Source organism: Pimephales promelas, chromosome 16, assembly GCF_988280905.1.
Source record: "Pimephales promelas chromosome 16, fPimPro1.hap1.1, whole genome shotgun sequence".
NCBI classification, from domain to species: Eukaryota; Metazoa; Chordata; class Actinopteri; order Cypriniformes; family Leuciscidae; genus Pimephales; species Pimephales promelas.
In genome coordinates this window covers 10016395-10034569 of record NC_142784.1, presented here as the reverse complement: position 1 = coordinate 10034569, position 18175 = coordinate 10016395, and the positions used below count along the sequence as shown (strand labels likewise).

At 41.0% G+C, this 18175-nt stretch overlaps 1 protein-coding gene across 2 annotated transcripts in view; it reads right to left on the bottom strand.

Moving 5' to 3' along the window:
• tfdp2 (transcription factor Dp-2) overlaps positions 1–18175 on the bottom strand; it is a 70189-nt gene that overhangs the window by 51243 nt on the left and 771 nt on the right. For both annotated transcript variants that reach the window (XM_039660146.2, XM_089120972.1), the window contains exons 2-3: positions 4389–4462; positions 1084–1144 (exon numbers count right to left, since the gene is read on the bottom strand). In XM_039660146.2, the coding sequence (XP_039516080.1) occupies positions 1084–1144; positions 4389–4403 (76 nt within the window). In that variant the 5' untranslated portion in view covers positions 4404–4462. The remainder of the gene's footprint in view (positions 1–1083; positions 1145–4388; positions 4463–18175) is intronic.

The window sequence follows — 18175 nt, the reverse complement described above, 5'->3', positions numbered from 1 at the left end:
TCTCAGCGAATGCGAATAATTTGTTTTTAAAGTTATTTGTGTTTGTTATTGTAGTAACGTTACCCACTGTACCGTAAAATTTATCTCCGAATGACACATGATGTGTAATCCAATAACATTGTCTCTGATCGTCTCGCTTCTGGTCTGTGAGAGTTGGCTTTGGATGGCAATTTGCAGGGAAAGTGGGATTGTAAGTTTTCAATGCTAGCAGGCTAAAGTTAGCATTTCCCAGATCTCCAACGGCACCTTTAAAATTCACAAACTCGGCGATGCTAATGCAAGAAAGAAAACTACTTACAGCATCTTTAATATAAATTAATTTGGGAACAATGCTGTTTTTTTTGTTTTTTTTTCAAAAAGACAGTTTTCAAATATTTTTAGACATAATAGGTCTTCCATTATGATAAATGACAAAGTTGAGAAATGTTTAACATGCAAATGAAGACCAATAGGAGTGAAGATTGTGTCAGTGGAGAGCATACATAAAAAAAATGTAGGCAAGACTGGACAGATCATTTTTGGAGCAATTTCACTATTCTATATGCTTTTACTATCCAAGTGACAACTCCTGGAGAGACATTTTCTGTGCAAGGAATTCTAGTTTATTCTAGTTTATTTAGTTTATTTAAATATGCTTTATTATTAGTTAATTTAGGTAGTCACTGTTAATTTTCTGTCACATGACAATGTAACCTACGACACCATACAAAGCACGTCTCAACCAGTCACTCAACATATATGTATGTGCGCAATTATGCGTGCAATTAGACTACTAAACTAATTATTTCTTGAGCATTTATTGTAGCGTGCCCAAACCCCTCCTTTTCACTTTTAACACAACCATTTCAAGACAACGGCAGTACATAAAAGTTTACTGCCTGCTAGTAATTGCCTGCAAATTATTTTACTGCCAAATTGATGAATGGAAGTGCAAGGGAAAGGTTTATTGCACTCTGAAGTGCTACTATTGCACCTGTGCTTGAAGAACCAACCTTTTAACAAGCTAATTCAATAACTTACTATTTTCTGAACTTATATATGTATTAATGTGATCATATAAGAGAGTGTCAGATTTACTTTTACCTTTGGACAGGTTGTGGTTCAGAAAGGCCTTGAGATCTCCACACAGAGCTGCTGCACCAACCTAAAAGGAGAAGAAATTAAGGAAGAGTTAAAAATAAAAAATAAATATTAGTTTGCAATATACAGTGCAAATTAACACTGTAATTAAAAAAGGTTTTGTTGATGTTATTTATTGCTACCTTGGACTTGTTTAATTAATCTCAAAATATGTTTTGAAGGAAGGATGGAAGGAAGGAAGGAAGGAAGGAAGGACAGAAGAAAGGAAGGGAGGAAGGACAGAAGAAAGGAAGGACAGAAGGAAGGAAGGAAGGAAGGAAGGACAGAAGAAAGGAAGGACAGAAGGAAGGAAGGAAGGACAGAAGGAAGGAAGGACAGAAGGAAGGTAGGAAGTAGGAAGGACAGAAGAAAGTAAGGAAGAACAGAAGGAAGGAAGGAAGGACAGAAGGAAGGACGGAAGGAAGGAAAGAAGGAAGGACAGAAGAAAGGAAGGAAGGACATAAGGAAGGACGGAAGGAAGGACAGAAGTAAGGACGGAAGGACAAAAGGAAGGAAGGAAGGAAGGAAGGAAGGACGGAAGGAAGGACGGAAGGAAGGTAGCAAGTAGGAAGGACAGAAGAAAGTAAGGAAGAACAGAAGGAAGGAAGGACAGAAGGAAGGACAGAAGGAAGGACGGAAGGAAGGAAGGACGGAAGGACAGAAGGAAGGAAGGAAAGAAGGAAGGACAGAAGGACAGAAGAAAGGAAGGGAGGAAGGAAGGAAGGAAGGACAGAAGGAAGGACGGAAGGAAGGACAGAAGAAAGGAAGGACAGAAGGAAGGAAGGGAGGAAGGAAGGAAGGAAGGACAGAAGAAAGGAAGGACAGAAGGAAGGAAGGAAGGACAGAAGGAAGGAAGGACAGAAGGAAGGTAGGAAGTAGGAAGGACAGAAGAAAGTAAGGAAGAACAGAAGGAAGGAAGGAAGGACAGAAGGAAGGACGGAAGGAAGGAAAGAAGGAAGGACAGAAGAAAGGAAGGAAGGACATAAGGAAGGACGGAAGGAAGGACAGAAGTAAGGACGGAAGGACAAAAGGAAGGAAGGAAGGAAGGAAGGAAGGAAGGAAGGAAGGACGGAAGGAAGGTAGCAAGTAGGAAGGACAGAAGAAAGTAAGGAAGAACAGAAGGAAGGAAGGACAGAAGGAAGGACAGAAGGAAGGACGGAAGGAAGGAAGGACGGAAGGACAGAAGGAAGGAAGGAAAGAAGGAAGGAAGGACAGAAGGACAGAAGAAAGGAAGGAAGGACATAAGGAAGGACGGAAGGAAGGAAGGACAGAAGTAAGGAAGGACAGAAGGAAGGAAGGAAGGACAAAAGGAAGGACAGAAGAAAGGAAGGAAGGACAGAAGGACAGAAGGAATGACGGACGGAAGGACAGAAGGAAGGAAGGAAGGACAGAAGGACATAAGGAATGACGGACGGAAGGACAGAAGGAAGGAAGGAAGGAAGGAAGGAAGGAAGGAAGGACAGAAGGACAGAAGAAAGTAAGGAAGGACAGAAGGAAGGAAGGAAGGAAGGACAGAAGGACAGAAGAAAGGAAGGAAGGACAGAAGGACGGAAGAAAGGACAGAAGGAATGACGGACGGAAGGACAGAAGGAAGGAAGGACAGCAGGAAGGACAGCAGGAAGGAAGGAAGGAAGGACAGACGGAAAGAAGGAAGGAAGGAAGGACAGAAGGACAGAAGGAAGGAAGGAAGGAAGGACAGAAGGAAGGAAGGAAGGACAGACGGAAAGAAGGAAGGAAGGACAGCAAGAAGGAAGGAAGGAAGGACAGAAGGAAGGAAGGAAGGACCGAAGGACAGAAGGAAGGAAAGAAGGAAGGAAGGAAGGACAGAAGAAAAGAAGGAAGGACAGAAGAAAGGAAGGAAGGACAGAAGGAAGGACAGACGGAAGGGAGGAAGGAAGGAAGGACAGAAGGAAGGAAGGAAGGAAGGACAGAAGGGAGGAAGGAAGGACAGAAGGGAGGAAGGAAGGACAGAAGGAAGGAAGGAAAACGGCTCCAAAAATGGACAGTTAGTTCAAATATGAAATCATTTCATAAGATAGCAAAATATCAAAAGTACCTGCTTGTTTTAAGCACAATCGAGAGATATAAGGATTGTTCTAAATCCTACATTGTCATTTCACGAATATTGCTCTTCTGATGCTGTTAAACAATCAAGACAGGTTGTCGTAAAAATAAATGCATGTCGGCACAATTTGACAATCGATAAGTGTTATCCATTTTACTTTAATATATACAGTGCGGCTCTAATTTACACCGACACAAATGACAATGTGATAAACTGCTGTGCTTCAATAAACATTTTTAAACTACAAACCGATCAAATTATAAATAAAAAAAACACCATTTTGTAATTGTTTTAAATAAAACATCTATGTTTTCATGTCTTTTATATAATGCAGACCCGCTGTGAACTGTGAGGCATCAGATTATTGTGCGGATCAGAGTACAGAAGGACGGAGGTCTGTTTCTGAAGCGATAGCATGATATCTCACCACAGCAGAGCGGCCGGGTCTGTGGTAGGAGAGGGAGAAAACAACACAAGCTTCAACTGGCTAAAACTAAAATATAAAAGCGGATGTCATTTTAGCGAACCGACGTCCTTACCGTGCACGAGGTTGTTAAATCATCATTAAAAACGCTCAGCCGGAGAGCTACATTCAACCAGCAGTGTTAGCCACTGAAAGACTGTGAACATCTATGGAACTGAAGGCTTTAAACGGACGAGTAAACAGATGTCGGTCGAGTTTACAGAGACATCTATTCACAGGGGTCGGAGGTCGTGGAACATGTCACCATGATTTAATCAACATGACATCATAGAAGGACATTTAAGCTAAATGAGAAATGTCAGCTATAGGTCATCTGTCAGTTGTTATACAGGGCATTATAGTTTTATACACTTCAAAATATCCATAATCCAGTGAGACTTGGGAACATTTTACCAAGAAATCTTAAAAGACCCGGGTAACTGTTATAATATCATACATCTCTATGTCATTACGTTTAGTTTAGCAGAAGTGGTTTCTCTCATCATAGCATTATGAAGTCACAAAATGATGCGTGTTAGATTCTGCTCCTATGTTGCGGATGTAATACTTAGACCAGATGACCTCAAAAAGCCTTTCAGAAGCGCCTCTTCAAAAGATCTCTTCTGCTTTTATGTCGGCAACAGCGGAAACAAAGTGGTTAACATGTTGACACTGAAACCGTAAGGGACTTGAGAGTCCCGTTAATTATATAACCTGATGTTCACACGCGTCAGAACTCACCGTGTTGGCCATCATAGAAAAGATGACCGGGCCGTTTCTGTTCAGATCCCGTCACGCTCACTGCTGCACACCCCCTGTAGACACACACACACACATTACAGTCATCAGGTGTGTGTGCACTGACAAACACACACACTCAGCCTGTCCTCAGGAATGATCTCGTTGATGAGGATGATGATGATGATGGAGGTAACACTGATGAGCAGACATGACAAAAGGGACAGTGAGAGGATGAGACGGAACGGATGGAGGAGGATCCTATCAGGGTCACAGCATGTTACCTTCGAACTTTCTCCCCCACCGGAAAGTGTGTGTGTGTGTGTGTGTGTGTGAGGGGGGGGGGGGGTCATTCCCTTTCTATTCTTCTACTCCTCTATCCATCCATCCATCCATCCATCTACAGAACAATAATCACAGGGACAGACAGAGTAAACCGAGGCAACTCATTCCACTAAATATGCCCTTTTCATTAAACATAATGATAGCTTGCCTCCTAGTTAAAGGTACACTATGTAACTTTAGTCCCTTTAGCGGCAAAAAAAAAAACTGCATGAATTTTGCAGAGGAACTTTGTTTTGGTTGTTCTGCGTGAATTCAGATGAATGTGATTATCCTACAGCTCATTAAATATTCACTACTAAGCTTAAGAGAGATAACCAGTTTAGATGGAAAGGGTCTCAAGCTGACTAGCTGAAGACGTTACAGTAGTTTTTCCCATTAATAGATACAATACTTCCTTGCAAATAAATTTCAGCAAATTATGATACAACAACCACAATAAAATATCACACTTCACAATAGTGCTGGGCGGTTTGACCAAAAATTTATAGGGCTGTCGCGGTTATGGAATTTCCCTTGGGGTAATGTTGAGTGGCTCAATAGTGCGATATGCTGTATTACCGCCATTTATTTATTTATTTAATTTATATGTATTTGTTGCTATATAAATAAAGTTTACGAGGACATCTATAAGCGCATTGAAAGTATTTCGCTCATGACAACGGACTTTGAGTGAGACATTAAACCGTTCATTCAACGAACACGTTCAAAAAAGCTGATTCATTAAAAGAGATGTAGCCTAATGAAACAAGATGTTAATTATTTTTAACTTTGAGTTCCACTTATCAAGGCTCAGCTGAGCAGCAATGCGTCGCATGGGTAATGCGGCAAATATGGCATTGATTCAATGCGTGACTCTGTGATTTTATTTCCTCGCGCTATGGGATGCCGATCAGCGCTGCTGCTGACGCGCATTTATGGGAAATACCCGTGACGTGAACGTTAAAATGATGATACGACATAACATTCAATACACATGCATGAAGTTCAAAACAAGAAGGGTATAGCCTTATAAAAATATGTGAATATCGCGGTTGCTGCGGTTACGTGCAAGCCTCTGCGGTTGACTTGTCTAAAGCGCGGTCCTACAATATTGTGGTTATTGCGACAGCCCTAAATTTATTTCACTTTTTTTTTTTTCAAAATTAAGCCGGTTTTCCGGTTTATGACGTTTTTTTTCCCCATGCATAATCAGGTGTTCAAAGCATCTGTGTCAAAGTTACTGCAATAAATTGACTTAGGATGGTCTATTTTACTGTCATTAGTTAATATTGTAGAACAGAATAGCGCCCAGTATAACCTAAAATTGTTATTTCTTAACGTCCTAATAACCTTATTATAACCAGGAAATAACGTTAATACAACCTTTATATAACAGGAGAATTGAACGTTCTAATAATGTTTTGAATAACGTTCCTATAACTAAGAAATAACGTTATTACAATGTCTAAAAAAACGGAACGTTTTGAATGTTCCTAAAACATTCAGAAATAACGTTTTTATAACTTAATGGAAAACGTTATGAAAACGTTCTTATAACCTAAAATTGTTAGCTGGGGGAAAGGAGAGATTCACGATTGCACTAAACACGTTTTATGTGCAGGATTCTCAGAGCGAGCCCAGAGAATATAGACCTATTCTTACAAGAGCAGCGTGTGTCTGAGAACACGCGTGGCACATTAAATTCCGCGTAAACCTCTCCAACATTATTTACAGATTTTGACCCTTTAGAGATATGATATTTATGACTTGCACAATTGCGACGAATGTTCGCGTAAACATACTGATGGAAGTAACCCGACATATGCAAGTGCGTAAAGGTCACACCACAAATTGAAGGTCATCCACTTAGACGGCACTGATGTTCTTGTCCTACGTGTGCGCTCAAAACAAGCATGGTTCCGTCTATACTTGTGCAAATCAATATTTTCTTGAGCGTGTCTTCATGTAGTTCCTTTAAGCCTCGGGTCCAATAAGTATGCTAATGCCGGTGCCCATATGATCTGTGTGTCTTTGTGGCGGGGCTTTGGGAGGAGGCTGGGAGAGGTGTAGAGCAGACAGCTGGTAAGCCTGGCCGGGGTGGAGGGGGTGAGGCAGAATATACAGAGAAAATCAATAGACGGGGGGATCTAGCCCTGCCGCCCACCGCCCCAGTCCCACAATACCCCCTGCAGCCCCCCGCCTGAGCCGCACATAAAGGCCTTTTGTCCCACTGGGGAGAAGCCTGACACAGGAACCAGAGAGAAGCTTCAAAGTGGCTGGAGGTCTCTCCTTCTATTCTCTCTCTACTTTTCTATGTCACTTGCCCTCCCCCCAATCTCGGTTTCTCTTTTCCTGGGTTAGGGAGAGGCCACCCAGCAAATGTAAGGGAACTCGGGTCACCGTGGCTTGACGCACTGCACTGGTGACATGACACTAAAGAGACAACTTGTTGCTGAGTAAGAGTAGACAAGAATGGAGCGGGACAGCACAGTGACAAAAGATTTCACTGTAAATCAAGCCTGTTGGCATGCTTTGTTACCCGTTTGCAGGACAGTCCTTTAAAAAGCCTCTTGAGATCATAGGCAACTTGTTGAGGACGTTCTACAATGGGCTTTATTGACCTCCATTTAAACTTATGTGACTGTTCTCAATCTCACGACAAAAGGTTTGTTCGTCTAATTAGCGGTGCTTGCTATTTAAAATACTCATAGCCAAGTTTGGGGTTTGTTCAAATTCCTAACCCAAGGTATTAAACTTAACATACCAAAAACCACAGTGAAGAAGGAACCAGTCATATCTAAACACATACAAAACCCCTTAAGGTGAGAAAGTCTTAATTAGGGGGAAAAAGTGATAATTGGGATGCACAGATCTTTTGGGGCCGATAAGTCATTGAGTCATGAGTATGGAGCAATTTTGTTGTCTTTTGTTGTTTTATTAACATTGAAACACAGACAGCAGAGCAGCAGGAATATTAGGCGGCACAGGACAGGGCAGGACGAGTGCACCTCTTGTGCAAGTGACGATTCTCTGCCAACCAATCAACGTTCTGCAGTGATTCCACCCTTTAGTACCGGACTGCTGTATTAGGTACCCTAATGGGAGGGTCCCAAAAAAGTGGTACAGTCTGGTTCAGAATTGGGGTACCATTCACAACTTCTGATAAAGGTACCACCAAAACTCGTATACCGTACTGTCAGTGGACACGAGGCATTAGGCTGCTGTCACTTTAAGAGCTGCACACATCCAAGAAGGGACATTTAATTAAATTTTGTGTGAATTAGAAGAGAAAGACCTCGAAAATAAGTATTTGCGCGCTGTCTAAACATAGGTTTCTATGCACACGCTTTGGATGTATGTAATATTCACTGGATGGTCATATACCTTTCCACCGCTAGATGGGGGTAAAAATCACACAGTGTAGCTTTAAGGAGACAAACAAAATCATTCTGGCAACCATATACCAATTCTTTAAAATAATTATAAAACAGATAGTTCCAGTCCTTGATTCTGATTGGTTGAGCCGCGTTCGAAGCCGTTCTAAATTACTCAACAAACACACACTTTTGAACGCATTACATTAGCGTTACTGCGCAACTGCCGTTTGAGATGCTTTGTTGCTAGATGTGTTGCTTAGCAACCTCTTTGGAACTACATTGCTTGGCGGATAAATAAATGTGTTATAAAGTTATATTTTTTGTTGCTGGTGTTTATTTTATGAATAAAATAAAATATTAAAATGAATATTTTTATGGAGTCACCATTTTTAAAAAAACGTTCTGAGTCGTGCCCAACAACACCCCTTTAGCTGTTCTAAATCCGCTGTAAAACACGACTTCACGGGTTGTTGTTTTTAATATAACATCTTAGCGACTGCACAGCCCTGACAACCACCAGCATCACCCACAATTTCTTTAGAAAATGTAAAAGTCAAAGTTTAAGGCACCACAAGTCCCTCAAACCCCGATTAGAAAATCACTTAATAATGAATTGATATTGATCTTTTAATTACAAGCTTTGATGTTTTAATACTTTAATGATGAATTCGGTATTAACCAACTATATGTCAGATGAACTTAGCCTTATATAATGGAACTTTTGCATAGTTGTGCTGATTTTAGCACAGTCATGCTGTGGTTTTCACATGCTTGAACACGCAGCAACAAAACGGTTGTGTGCAGGGCAGCATGATGCATTGAAAGCACAACAACACTAAACAGATGAGGTGGCGTTTTAAACCTAAACATGCGCATCATTGCTCTTCAGTGGCGAGTCGTAAAGAGCACACTGGAGGAATGCAAAACCCACATCGATATGCAGCACACAAACCACAGACGAACTCAAGGACATCTATTACACTCTTACTGTCACTGTCAGGGTCATTTTACTTGTTAATAAACGTTGACCAGGCTTATTAATCAGATCAATTTCAGACCACATAGCAACACCTTTAACACCTTATATTAGCATCATGGTCCGGAGGCAGTCTAGAGCATTTTATAGACATTATATCATGGTTATAATGGCTCACCTTCTAGTTCTCTTCCTATTACATGTGAGCTTTTATCATTGTATGTGGTCTTAAGACACTATCGCCCTGCCGTGACCCTCCCCTACTCCTCTCTATTGTCATTCTCTTCCGTCCTTCAGTTGGCCTGCCATAAATCCCCAAGATCTTCGTCTGTCAGCCTGGCCTGACCCCCATCTTTACTTCCCCCTTTCTCTTTCTCTCTGCTCTCTTCCTTCTCTCCATCTCCATCATCGATAGACTGAAGAGCACTGACCTGGAAGAGGTGATTCTGCTGCGGTCTGAGGCCGACACAGTAATGGGGGGCTGAAGAAACAGGCCGGCCTTGATCATTTTAGGATAGTTTTGGGGGATGGGGGTCATAGAGATACTGAATTTCTCCACCGATACGATAGCCGATTATTCAGAATGATATCTGCCGATACGAATAGCTTGATTTTCTTAAGGAAAATCTCCCTCCCAAATAAAGCTAAACTGCACAGGAAACCCTCTCATGTGGTACATTACTACAATAATAAAGGTTAAAATTATCAACAGACAAACATTGATGCACCTCTTGATGGAAATAAATGTTGTGGTGGTATTTCCGTCCAATATTGCCAATGCAAGAGTCCAGCACTCTGTAAAGTCTCTTCCAGCACATCCCAAAGATTTTCAATCAATTAAACGATTCTTCATGCTCCTCCCAACCATTCTTTCACAGTTTGAGCCTAATGAATCTTGACATTGTCATCCTGCAATATGGCCATGATGTGTCTTCCTACAGTACATGTTTTTAAAGGGTTAGTTCACCCAAAAATGAAAATTAAGTCATTAATTACTCACCCCCATGCTGTACCAACCCCGTAAGACCTTCGTTCGTCTTCGGAACACAAATGAAGATATTTTTGATTAAATTTGAGAGCTGTATAACTACCACATTGGCTCCTAAGGGACTGCCTCTTGACGGCCCAGAAAGTCAATGAAGAAAATGTTTAAATATCCCAAGTGACTACCGTGGCTCAACTATATGTTTATCAAGCGACGCGAATACTTTTTGTGCGAAAAAACAAACAAAAATAACGAGTTTATTCGACTATTTCTTTTCTTCCTTGTAGGCCAGAAACGAGACTTCCTTAGATTTCCACAACGCATGCGCGAGATTTGCGATCTGAAGTAGTGTACAAAAAGTATTTTTTGTGCGTTTTTTCGCACAAAAAGTATTCGCGTCGCTTGATAAACATATAGTTGAGCCACGGTAGTCACTTGGGATATTTAAACATTTTCTTCATTGACTTTCTGGGCCGTCAAGAGCCAGTCCCTTAGGAGCCAATGTGGTAGTTATACAGCTCTCAAATTTAATCAAAAATATCTTCATTTGTGTTCCGAAGATGAACGAAGGTCTTACGGGGTTGGTACAGCATGGGGGTGAGTAATTACTGATTTACTTTAATTTTCATTTTTGGGTGAACTAACCCTTTAAAGAAATGAAAAGCTACACACTCCATCAGTTAGGGATAGAAGAACTGTTGCCAAACATGCTAGAAACATCACAATCACTGCAATAATGATCTAATCATAGACTGTTGAGCATTTGCCAATTTAATTCCAAAAAGCTATTTTTCTTGTGCCCGGGCAGTGCAATTGCTTTTATCCAAAGCCCCTTTCAAGGAAAGTCGGCGGCCATTTTTGCAATTGCAACGCCTCCGGGCAGCTATTTCGGGCATCCAAGACCAAGTCCTATCTATTTGAATGGGGCCTGAAATCTCAAAAACGGCTTGACGAACTCACAAAATCTGACATGAACTGTCCCATAAATGTGGTTTCTTATGCTTCAATAGGCTAGACGAGCCAATGCGCATGTGGAGTCCCAAGCCGAACCAGAGCTTCGATCGGCAGCTGCAGTGACGCAATGGCTCTACCAAACAGCAATTGGCTCTTTTACTTTAGAAGGAGGGACGTATTCCTCTGTTTACCGTGTTGGAGTTTCTCCCATTCATAAGTAATGGGCGTGAACTGTCTTTGTATATCTACAGTCTTTGTTTTATTGGCTGATAGCCAGACTGATCTCATGAAATAGCTTGTGTATGACACGCCAATTCGTATTTCCATTTTTGGCGTGCTATCAACACGCATAATCGCTTTTCAGCGTGTTTATGAACGCCGATGACTTAAAGTTACATTACTGTATATATAAATAAATGACCAACCCCGTCCCTAAACCCACCCTTCACTGGGGTTAATACCATTTATGAGTGTTCCCCTACCATTCTAGGAAAAAAAAGATCGCTCCCCAGATGTAGATCTACATTTTGCATCATTTCGCTCAGACATTTAACGTACAGCGTACATACACGCGGAATCACTCAGACGTTTAATGGCGTAGTCATACACACGGATAGCTCAAAATGCATAGAGATAACACGCCACTTGACTTGAAAGTGACGTGTACGCAAAAGTCATGATGTCATGTTGCGATAGTGATTATTGGCCGATACATTGATAGATTTTACTTTGCACATAACAAGCCTCTGAAATCTGGTAGGAAATAATAAGGCGTTTGATAGTATTTTTAATTAAATCTGTCATGTCAGGACAGAGGGTATCTTTCACAGGGCGGGTTCAAGCTTCAAACTTCAAATGCCCGCTCAGATCCTGCAGTTCTGCTCAAGGCTGGACTTAACATAACAACAGGCCTTACTCTTTTAGGACTGGGAAAGTGCAAGTCACAATATGTTGTGCTGATGGTATTAAAAGTACTTTAATTAGATTAATTAGTAGTTTTTTGTTCAAGTGAATCCAGTTATGAGATCTGCTGGCTGGTAGACACTGGCGAGCTGTAATCAATCAGCCCGAGCTGCATCCACTTCGCAGGACTTTCCAACGGCATGGTGGGGCTTTGGTTGTCCTCGAAGACAGCCCACTCCCTCGTCTTTCTGTAACCCCCTCCATCTGTCACTCGTGCGGCTCAGTCCATCTCCATGGCAACAGTGAGGTCATTTACCATTAATTGTGGGACAGGGACTGAGAGGTGCACAGCAGCTAAGCAAGATGATATTAACGTCCGAAGCATAAAATAAGTTTGACACTGCAGATCTGAGGCTTTAAGAGCCTTTGGAGCAGCATCCCTCCCCCATCACTCCTTCTGTCAAAGCTATAAGGAGCCACACTCTACAGGAGGCCTCTGCTACTATAGCCAAACTGATTAGCGTGGGCTACACAGAGGACGAGAGGAGGAGGGTGACATTTGGTCTTCTGAGGGAGCGTACCCGTGTGTGCGTGTCTGAAATACAAACAGCCCGGCTCATGTTGTCATCTAAGGTCACTGAAAAGAGGAAGTCTACACAAACATGTTCAAGAAACAGTGTGACGCTATATATTCAATGCCGAGAAGTTGCGCAGGTCAGCCTCCAAGACACCTGGTCACTTGCCTTCTCTATTCTTGACGATGAAAGAAGAACTATGGCCGTTCTACAACTAGCTAGATTTCACACTGCTGTTTCACGAATTGTGCAAGAAGACAATTCAGATTAATACTAGTACGTGTTGCTTTCTCAGAGATGTTGCCATGATAGCAGATGTTGTCTTCTGGTGTCCGTTCCTGTCTTTCAGACCAACTATGATAATGCAGAGTTTCATATTGGGGATAGTTCATCATTTACTTTTCCTTAATGTCATTCCAAACCTGTAACTTTCGTTCATCTTCGGGAAACACAATTGAGGATCTTTTTAAATCTGAGCCACTTCTGTCCCTCCATTGACAGTCCAGGCAACTAACCTTTACTTTAAAAAGGTTAATAAAAAGACTAAGATCAAAAAACTAATCCATATGAATTGAGCAGTTTAGTAAAACAATTCTGAAGAGACTCGATTGTTTTATTGAATTTAGGTTTTTAATCACATTGAAGCTCAAACATGCTGTCAAAATAAAACAAAAACGAGTCAACAGGAGTTTTAACATCTGTTGTTCAAATAGCCTGTAGTATATCTGTCTGGCTTCTTTTGATATACAACATGCCATATTTGAGATGTAGATTCCTACAACAGGAAATACAGGAAGCTGTAATTAGTCTGTCCCTCATACAAACACAGGCTGTGTTCTCTTAAAGGGACAGTTCACACAGAAATTACATTTCTGTCATCATTTACTCACTCTCAAGTCGTTCCAAACCCATTAGACTTTCGTTCATCTTCAGGACATCAGTGAAGATGGTTTTCAATGAAGGCTAAGAGATGGCTGTTCCTCCATTGAAACCCCATTCACCTAAAAAACTCTGAAGCTTCAAACATTCATAAAGAGGTCGTGAAATAAATCCTTCTGAATCGAGGCGTTTAATCTTAGTCTTTAATCTAAGAGACATGATGGATAGATTTAATTTAGGCTTTTAATCATATATTGATCAGCAAACATATAAAGAGCTCAACCGTACTTGCTTGACATGCTAGGCTGAACCTCAGTTTTTACGTGAACTGACCCTTTAACTTGTAGCATTGTGCCAGAAACATATCGACTGCTTGCGTAATTAAAAACGTAGCATCAAATAAATGACAATTTTCCCATTTACATCCACATTTCCTTCTCCTGGATAAAATACACCAGCATGTTGTTCATACTGCTCTTTTCCACACAACAAAGTCAAAAACAACAAAGACCGCTGAAGCCATTTTTTGAACAGCAACTTAAGTTTCAGTCTGTTTCTCACACAAGGCTAATGCTTCAAGAACGAGAATATACGGTAGTGAAGAATATGTCTCAGTCTTACAGATTTTTAAGGTGTTTTATATGCGTGTCCTCCTTGTCCTTTGATGCTCTAGCTCTACACAACATGTTGATGGGAACTGACAATCTGATACGGTGTATAATCAGTAACCCTAACCCTTAATTAATAAATGACAATTAATACAACCCAACTATAATCTCAAATAAAATGCTAAAAACATTTTCCCCTCTCAATACCTATTGTTTTCATCAATGAACATACAGCTCTTGAAACTTCTGGAATCCTAAAATTAATTGTGATTAATTTATTTATTTATCAGGTTTTTTTTAAAACAAACAGCTTTGATATCTCAGCTTATATGAGGATATCATATCTTATTATACATATCTTACATCTTGCTCTGAGCGACTACTCAAACTACACATGAAGCTGATGTGTTTCTCAAACCTGTCTTGGTCGACCCTCCTCGACACACCCAATTCAAATCTTGCAGCAAAGCCACTTGAAGGCAAACCCTAAATGCACCCAAAGAGTGTGATACCTGCTAACGCTGTAGTATGCAGGGATGGCAACCAAAGGAGGCCGTTTTAGTTCTAGATGTCAATGGAGGAGAGGCTTCACTACGCTGAATAAACCTCAGCTTACCACTAATGAATTGACAGCACATCGGCTAATCTTCAACGTGTTTGCACTTAAACATTAGTTTTGGATTGATCTATGTTTAGAGTTTACACAGAAGAAAAACGCTGTTTTATAAGAGACAATGTCATGGATAATTACTATGATTCAGTGTACCACACTTCTCATTCAATTCAATGGAATCCACCAACAGTGACTGACTGGGATGTCAAGGCTGTGATGTGATTGGTTTATCAATAGTGATGCACGATATATCGGCCATCATATCAGTATCGGCCGATATTTGTTCATTTTTATGTTATCATTATCGGCCCGATAATAAAATTTGGCTGATATATTAAAGCTGATAAATAATGAATTATTTCCTTCAACATTTGAGACACTTAAGATGCGCACTGTTCAACATGATTAATCTTAACTGCTTGCAATGAAATATGACTGGAATCAAAAAGGAAAATATAGTGCAAAATGTGCCGTCATATCGGCTACAGGAAAATATAATGAGAACATTATAATTGTGTGATTGGGAAATGGATTTTAATTGTGAGACTTTTGTTTTTGCAATCAGGCTCTCAAAATTGATTAAAAAAAATTGGATTTAGATTTATCGGCCGATATATCGGTTATCGGCTTTTAAATATAAAGAATTATCGGTATCGGCCAAAATGTTCATATCGGTGCATCCCTAGTTATCAAGGCACACGTGACCTAATGGTAGAGCCACGTACCCTCGTATCTCCAAAACAAGACCATGGCTGAATCCGAAATCATCCCAATAGCTTGTTTTCACGTGACGTCACGCCACTGCGTTGCCATGGCGCGAAACGGAGATGGAGGGCAGGAAGTGATTTTCTACATTAGGAAGCACTATAACACACTCAAAATGCCTATCATTTGCATCGTTTATGGTTGCTCAAATCGATCAAAACACGAGGAGTTTTTATCGTGTGCCAAAAGTTGTTGTTCATAAGGGGGGAAAATACAAGAAATTGACAGAAAAACACCGGGAAAAATGCCTTGCAAACGTACGTCTGCCGTCGGGAGCAACCTAATGGGAAAATGCCTGTGTGTGTGTGTGCAGTGATCACTTCGTCAAATGTGAGTTAATACATTATTTATGTGGCTTATAATTACATTATTCAGGTGTTTAAATACACTTATGTGGCTGTTCGTGTAACGTACCAGTTTCCGAACTTTGTAAAGTCAAAGTATGTCTGTAAGACGAGTTAGTTGCTGATATCTACAGCCTCGATGGCAGGCAAATCTCTCAATTCAGTTGAAAATCGGTCCTCTTAGTAACGTAAGGATCACGTCAAACATATGTTTCGATTTTCTATTTATATATTTCTCTTGTAATAGCGTCTAAAGTAGTACAGTACGGATTTTCCTCCATCTCGTCCATTGCGCTCTTCACTCCTTGCCCTCCATCTCCGTTCCGCGCGTCAACACAATCACGTGACTGCAAACCACCTATAGGGCGTTATTTCAATCATTATTTGAGGGAGCGGCCATTTGTAGTGGTGTCCGAAACCATAGCGGACATTATCGAGTGCACTCATTCAATCCCACAATGCACTGCAATAACGAGTGTACAAACGATGTACGCTCAACAGCTGTCTCGCTCGTTTTCATTCGCTCCTTCAAAGTGAACAGTATTAGTGCACTAACGTAGACTAGGGAACAGTGAATGAGGGTTTAGGGGACGATTTCAGATTCAGCCCATTTCTGCTTGCAGTCTCTAATGATGAATGTTGAATCCGGTGTGCTAGATGAGGGAAACGTAAAGTCGCTAAATCCATAGTGTAAATAACTTGCTGTTATAAACACATACAGAAACCTGATGCTAGATCTCCCGCTTCCTAGAATGGAAAGTGCAGTGTTGCGACATGAATGGAGAGGGTTAAGTTTAGTCTCCCAGAGGACTAGGCTAACATACACAGCAAGACGCACAAACACACACACACACACACACACGCTCTGTTCACACTCTCAGGCGGCAGAGCGCTAACTGTACGCGAGCACGTCCCGTGGGGCATGTTACAGTGACACTGAGCAAGACAGCTGGGAAATGGCGCCAAAAAGGATCCGTGGTGTGTGTGTGTGTGTTTTCTCAGTCCTTTCGCTCTCTTTTGTGCATGTGCAAATACAAACACACAAAGACTCTCACGTGACAGCTGCGTCACAACAATGCAGTGTTAGGTCAACAGATCAATACATCTGAACTTTACATTCAATAAGCGTGGCTGTTAAACTAGCTGACGCCGAGCTTTTTCTCAAAGTAAAGCCTCAAAAGAGCCACCAAAATACGCAAGCGCAACCAACCACACACATGGGAAAAGTTGCTTGAGGTGCTGAATAGCAGGGGGGACACCTGTCACAAAAGCTGTGAGCTCTGGGCCGGGGGTCTCATTTCCCTCCTCCTCCTCTCCACTGGAAGGATTAAATATCCAGACCGTTTGTGCGGGACCAACAGATGTCTGCCTCAAATCTGACACAGCCTGGCCTGCAATCTCAGGACACTAAGCCAACAAAAACCCCATGACCTCACACTCCACAGCTTTCTTTTCCAATTACCACACTAACCTCACTCTCAAATACATCTAAATTCACAATTCTTGGAACGTTTCTGGAATATCGTAGAATATTTATTCTAAATAATCTGTGAACATCGTTATTTTTTTTTTAATTCATATGCCTCATAATCTTTAATCAAAATAACCTGCAACAACATCTCTTCTCTGATGATGCGTTTACGGGCGGAGCAACCTGTCACTTACATGAGATCCACCAATAGAAAACCACAACCATCCAACCAATTCCTGGTTGACAAAATCAAGTCCCGCCCTACATTTGTTCTTGTTCGAGTTTTACTTGGATAGGAATCCCAATAGAGAAGAAAAGACAAATCACAACTTCCATTTCATGCTGACTTTAAAGCTCTTTATATTTCTCTCTCTCTCTCTTTCTTTTTTTTTTCTTGAATGTTTACTTCACAAGTGAGTGAACAAACCTTAATAACAAGGCGCAGGTGGTTCTCCAATCCACAAAACCGTGCAAAGCACAGCAAAAATAGACACTCAGCGGGGACAGAACCCGCACACAAAAATAAATAATACTTCAAGAGAAACATAATGGCAAATATTCCTCAAATATTGTAATATTGGAAAATAAATACAAGCCTACGTACTATGTTTTGGACATACCCTCATGGCAATAGCATTGTATTTTGTATGCCATATCAAAAACAATGATTTTAGGACATGGTACAATTGTAACAATATAGTATATTGACCATTGTAAAATTGTAATTGTACATAAATCACTCAGTACAATGGTGTCCATCAAAGGCTCTCACAGTATCCACACACCATGACTGTAGCTACCATAGTAAAAGTACAGCTGTGTGTTCCAGCTGGTTATTTACAGCATTCTGACAACACTCTTGTTCTTTATGAATGTTTCATACATAAACGCGTTAAACTCGTAAAACTGACAGGAACATGCAACACTGTGTGCGCGCGAGCTGAGGTAAATTCTGCTCATGAGTTTAATGTGACATTTTCGCCTCGAGGCCAAAGTTTTATGAGTCAACCCGAGAA